The sequence below is a fragment of the Oryctolagus cuniculus genome, chromosome 17 (assembly GCF_051225735.1).
Source record: "Oryctolagus cuniculus isolate XC-2025 breed Fujian yellow rabbit chromosome 17, ASM5122573v1, whole genome shotgun sequence".
Taxonomy (NCBI): Eukaryota; Metazoa; Chordata; class Mammalia; order Lagomorpha; family Leporidae; genus Oryctolagus; species Oryctolagus cuniculus.
In genome coordinates, this window is record NC_142883.1 from 19,286,966 (window position 1) to 19,292,965 (window position 6,000).

Here is a 6,000-nt window from a genome sequence, read left to right on the forward strand (position 1 = left end):
CCAAAGGTTAGTTGGAGCCGAGGGGACTCGAGGCTCTGAGCCAGGCTCTGGAATCTTCCATCCTGTGTGTGTGGCCTCAGGGCCCGGCTGGGTTGAGTGTCACATTGGAGGATGAGGCGATCTGTCTGCAGTGTGCTGTCGTAGGGTCAGTGTAACCGGGACCTTTGACCTGGAGGTTATGGGATGGCGCTTTCAAAAAATGGGTTTTACACTGCAGTGCTTCGAGGGTATGTGACATTCCGGAACTTTCTTTCTCAGGCACTGAAGCAAGTGAGGACCTCGGAGTTCAAACCCTATGTCATCTTCGTGAAGCCTGCTGTTCAGGAACAAAGGAAGTCGCCCCCGGTGTCTCCGGCCTGTGAGGGCACAGCGGCCCCTCTCGTAAGTTGGGAGGGGCTTGTTTGTTTCCTGGGAGTGCTGTGGGCAGCCCAGCGGGGAGGCGGGACGGCCGTGTCAGGACCCCCACCCCAAACCTGGGCGTTGGCAGAGTTGTCCCAGGGGTCTGGGCTTGCTGACTTGGCTCTCAACAGAGGCGGGCGGGAGTCTGAGCCGGAAGTTGTTCCAGGGGTCAGGAGCAGCCCCGTTCCAGAGCAGGCTCCAGTGTGGCTGGCTCCTCTGAGAGGCCCTCGGGTCCTCCCCCTCAGTGGGGGAGCCCCGGCCCAAGGAGGAGTGCGAGGCAGAGCTTGGCCATGCGCGTTCTGACGCAAGCGTCCACTCTGCCAGCTACTGAGGGTGACTGACTTGTGGGAGCATCGGACATTTTCCTCTCTAGGAGCCCTGCGGGGAGCCTCAGCTTGGGTGCAGAGCTACTTAGAAATCCATAGCACACTCCTTGTGGCGGTGGTGAGAACAAGAAACGTCTATTGAAATACTTTGTCCGTCTTAAAATCTGATTCTCTTCTTTGTTATTGGGTCATAAGAATCCTTCATGTATTCTGGACACAGTCCCTTATCAGATGTATGACTTGCAAATACTTTCTTCCACCAGTTTGGAAGCAGAAAGTTTAAAAATTTTGGTCAAGTTCAATTGATCTGTTTTTTCTTTCTTCGTTTTTGCTGCCGTGTCTAAGAAAACATTGCCCAACTCAAGATCCTGGAGATTTACTCTAAATTTTTTAAAAATGTTTTTGAAGATTTACTTATCTTCAAAATAGTGAACTAGTGACAGAGAAAGAGAGAGAGAGAGAGCGCGCGTGCGCGCACGAGAGATCTTTATTCACTCCCTAAATGCATGCAACGACCAGGGCTGTGTCAGGCCGAAACCTAGAGCCTAGAGCTCCATCCGGGTCTCTCACATGGGTAGCAGGGGCCTAAGTATTTGAGCCGTCATCCATTGCTTTCCCAGGAGCATTAGAGGGAGTTTGAATGGAAGTGGAACAAGTGGGACTCAAACTGGTCCTCTGATGTGAGATGCACCTTAACCCACCGCACCGCCATGCCAGCCATTCTGATATATATATATTTTTTTTTTCTTTTTTTTTGACAGGCAGAGTTAGTGAGAGAGAGAGAGACAAAGAGAAAGGTCTTCTTTTTCTGTTGGTTCACCCCCCCAAATGGCCGCTACAGCTGGTGCGCCGCACCAATCCAAATCTAGGAGCCAGGTGCTTCCTCCTGGTCTCCCATGGGGTGCAGGGCCCAAGCACCTGGGCCATCCTCCACTGCCTTCCCAGGCCACAGCAGAGAGCTGGCCTGGAAGAGGGGCAACTGGGACAGAATCCGGACTAGAACCCGGGGTGCCGACGCCACAGGCAGAGGATTAGCCTAGTCAGCCGCAGCGCCGGCAGTGTTTTTTTTTTTTTTTAAACAAATGTTTTAGGATTGGTAGAATTGAATAAGAGTGGGAAAGACTTATTTTAAGGCGTCTATAGGGTGTAGGGAGGGTAAGAGACGGCTTCCTAGGGCGCAGGAACGTGCTGCCAGAGCTTCGGGTCCGCGGGAAGTGCGTGTTTCTGGTGCTGCCTGGCCCACGGCGGTTGTTCGGGAGAAGCGGACGTGGTCTGTTGCTGGCACCCTCCCGGTGAGGCCAGTTTTGCCATCTCCTCTAGTGCCCGCCGCGTGACTGCACGCACCTGGTGGATGGGTTTTGCTGTCTGGGGGTCAGTTGGCTCACTCTCCAGTTGTGAAGTCACCGTGCCCCTCTGCAGACCCTGTCCTGACGCCACCGTCATTCGCGGAGTCCCCGCGGAGGCTGTCCCTACACACAGCCCAGGCTCCACCCCCGGAGACTCTGACCTGGGAGGTTTGCGTGGGGCTCTGGCGTCTCTGTTTCTAGCCTCCACCTTTCACGTGACTTAGGAGCATGTGGGCAGCCCCCAGGCCACACTTGGCATAACAGACAGCATTTGTGCACTGTGTGGCCCCCGGGGTCCAGGTGGGGGACCTGTTCTGTGAAACACCCACTGGGCACATCCTCTGTCCCTGCCTCTGCTGCCCGCAAGCTGATGGGGCTCTTGCTGCTGACACAGCTAGCTGACCCAGCAGGGGGACAAGAGACAGCCTGGGAGGATCTTTCCTGTGTGACGCAGGGGCGTCACTGTCACCGTCACCACCTTGCTGAAAACGCAGGTGGCGGGTCCCACCTTACAGGCTGGGAAGAGAGTTCAGGGGTTCGTGGCCACGAAGCCAATGCCCAGCTTGTTCTGCAGTGGGGTTACTGCAGTTCTTCCCGGGTGCAAGTGTTTGTTAGGGAGATGGGGGTGCTTGGATGCAGACATTGTCCGTCTGTAATCTCTCAGCCAGCTCGGTGCTTCCAGGATGAACCGCGTGGCTGCGGGCAGCAGGGGGCTCTGGAGGCGGCAGACAGGTCCCCGGGGACGTGTGCCCAGGGTGGGGAAGGCGGGGCTGGCAGCCCAGGAGCCCTGTGGGGACAGGGCCGCTGCAGAGCGCTTCTGAGTGTGACAGTAGCCCTGCAGGACAGACCGAGGACTGGAGGCCTCTCTCCTGGGTCTGGTTTTCCACTCATGGGGGGAAGCGGGAAGGAGAAGCAGTGAGCTCGGCCTCCTCTTAGGTTTTCACTGGGTGTATGGTAGCAGAAACTCAGGGCCGGGACTGCGACGTGGCAGGTGGAGCTGCCACCTGTGATGCCGGCGTCGCTGATGGGAGTACTGGTTCGTGTCCTGGCTGCTCCGTTTCCAGTCTCAGCTCCCTGCGAATGTGCCTGAAGGTGGCTCAAGTGCTTGGGCCCCTGCCACCCATGTGGGAGGCCCGGATGGAGTTCCTGGCTCCTGGCTTCAGCCTGGCCCGGCTCCAGTCATGTGGTTATTTGGGGAGTAAACCAGCAGATGGAAGATGTCTATCTCTTTGTCTCTTTCTTCCAAATAAATTAATCAGTCTTTGAAACCCTGTCTTCTAGACCTTTGGAACTCACATCGTGAACTTGTAGGTACTCTCTTTGCCTGGTGGCAGAAGAGGAAGGAACATTTTGGGTTGGGGGGTGGGGTTGCGGGCCGGACAGAACCCACCCCTTCCCCCTGGCAGCATGAACACTGAGCCCTGGAAGCTGAGAAGGCGGCAGAGGCCTGGACGGGGATAGGAAGGGGAGGGAGCGAACGCAGTGAGAACTTGCAGTTTGTAACTTCACTGCCGATTTCTTCTCTTCCAAAAACCAGGCTGCTTGTCGGGCTGCAGCTCTGTCCAGTGGACTTTGTAGACTTTGTTTGGAAGGAAGAAGCAGTCGCTGCCAGGTTGAGTCAGATGGAGTTGCTGTCTGTCCCTTGATGCTAGGTGGCAGGAGAGCAGTCTGGTCAGGCGCCCTCAGAAGTGGGGGGTCGGGGGTGTCCCAGCACTTTCCTAAATGACTCTGCTTTGTCTGCCATGCTTGTGTTTGGCCATTGAATGAGGATGTGCAGAGAGAACCCGAGTTCTGCGCTGTGAGTTGAGCTGTCTGCTGTAGGTCTTTAGAACCCCTTACTTGCCTCTTTGTTCCCCAGGGTGATTCTAGAACTGCTTGCTTTGCTTCTATCTCGTGAACATCATTTATAGTCCTGTCTTGTCATTTAGCCTGGACGCTGGATGGCCGTGGGACGCAGGATGGCGGCGTCTCTGGGGGTCCTGCGGGGGCAGCAGTGGTGACGCTAACACACACCTCTCGCCTTCAGATACAAACCCAGCATCCCCTGGGGCGCTGTGTGCGGTGGCTCTCAGCTCACAGGTCCTGGGGGGATTTTGTGAGCGAGTGACCACGCTGTGATCGTGTCTGTGGCCTGCCCGCTTTCTTGCAACGTTGATGTGGTGGCGTCACTGCGTTCTGCCCCTGTGGTCACGGGTGGTGTCAGCGGGGCAGCCGGGTGCACTCCGCAGCGAACGGTGGCGGTGGGGGCGTGGCTTTCCCGAAGGACCGCCCCTTGCTCTACGCAGCCTCTCTCCTTGCAGGACGAGCAGCAGCAGGAGATGGCTGCGTCTGCCGCCTTCGTGGACCAGCACTATGGCCACCTGGTGGACGCCGTGCTGCTGAGGGAGGACCTGCAGGCTGCCTGCAGCCAGCTGCGCGGGCTCGTGGAGGCGCTACGCAAGGACGCTCACTGGGTGCCTGTTGGTTGGGTCAGGTAACTTCCTCCCAGGCATCAGGTGGCTGGAGGGGCCTTGAGGACTGTCCAGCCCAGCCTTGCTCCTCTGCCCCGCCCCCACGCTGTCATCGAGAAGCCCAGAAGTGGGAGATCCTGTTGGATCCTGGGTTTTGTCGGCTGTTTCCCGTTGGCGCCCTTTGGATCCGTGAGTTGAAGGGGACATATCACCTTTCCTTTGTCACAGTGTCGCAGGCCGGAGGCCCTGATTCTTTGTACCAAAGTTAAGCAGCCTCTGTGTTTCGGGGTGGCAGCGGCGCAGGCGATGGGCAGGGCGCGGCCGCCATGAGAGCCCAGGGATGCTTCCTTTTTTTAGCTTTATCGGAAATGAAATGGTTTGAGCCGAGGGACCGAGCAGCTGGCACGGCTGCGTGTCCAAGCACTCATAACCTTTTCTGGATAAGTGCTCGCCTGGAAACAGACGGCGTGGTTCTGCCTTTTTAAACAGTGGGCGGACGTGGACTTCTGGGTGACAGAGGCACACCTCACCGTCCCCGCGAAGGCCTGGCCCGCCCCGCGTCGCAGCTGTGCCTTCGGGGACGCTGGGGGGCTCCGGGCTGCTGGTCCCGTCTCATCACCCTCGGACTTCTAAAGTCAAGCCCTGGCTTTGGTTTGTTCTGTTCCTGACAATGGCCTTGGTTCTAGCCCGTCCCCACTTGAGATTCCTGGCGCTCCTGTTGTGCTAGGTCATGGGAAACCAGGTGACTCCTTGCCAAAACTGTAGGTCCTGATGTCATTTCTGTCAAAATAAAAGTCTGTAGACTCAGAGTGTGGGCCTAAGGGGTTGTCTCTGGGCAAAAGCGACGAATGTCACCGAGGACTTGTGACATCTATGGGATATGTTTGTGACAGACGTGCAGGTCGTAGCCTGGCTGCTCAGAGAATTGATCTGTTGTGAGCAGCCAATGTGTTTGAGTCTTTATCCTGTTCCAGACACTGTAACAGGGCCTTTGCTCGTGTTATCTTCACAAACACACCAGGCCAGTGCAGGAGACTCTTACTATCCCATCACACAAAGGAGCATAAGTAAGGCTTGGAAAGGTTCATGTACCAAAGCGTACAAAGCTCCGAAAAAATCCCTTATCCCCCTGATGTCAGAGATGGTCCTTAACCACTGTGCTATACTGTCCCGTTCTTCCGTGGTTCCCTCGTCGAGGCAGCTCAGTAAATGATTGACATGCAAGTGAGGAGCGAGTTCACAAAGTGTGTAAGACTGAAACGTGGCTACTTACACATGTGTACGTTTTTAAGTTCTTTTTTTTTTTTTTTTTTAATCCGTGGGGAGCAAAGGATGCCAGGTCAAAGGTGAGTCCCCTTTACCTCCTTACACCAGGGCACCTGTGCTGCCCTGCGGCTCCCCGACCCGGTGGGCCCACCTAGAGGATCACGCTCTTCAGAACTTTCTAGCAAAAGGACAGGGACTGCTTTGCACTTAGAG

General features: G+C 56.2%; 1 protein-coding gene across 6 annotated transcripts in view; it reads left to right on the forward strand.

Annotated features, from left to right (window-relative positions):
- The window catches only part of MPP3 (MAGUK p55 scaffold protein 3), a 28,700-nt gene extending 23,370 nt beyond the window's left edge, over positions 1–5,330 (forward strand). For 4 of the 6 annotated variants that reach the window (XM_051825711.3, XM_051825713.3, XM_051825710.3 and 1 more), the window contains exons 19-21: positions 259–381; positions 3,609–3,683; positions 4,372–4,697. In XM_051825711.3, the coding sequence (XP_051681671.2) occupies positions 259–381; positions 3,609–3,683; positions 4,372–4,548 (375 nt within the window). In that variant the 3' untranslated portion in view covers positions 4,549–4,697. Of the gene's footprint in view, positions 1–258; positions 382–772; positions 900–3,608; positions 3,684–4,371 lie in introns of those variants that run through there. The other 2 variants (XM_008271558.5, XM_089316963.1) reach the window with 2 other exon arrangements.
- Positions 5,331–6,000: the final 670 nt, after the last annotated feature.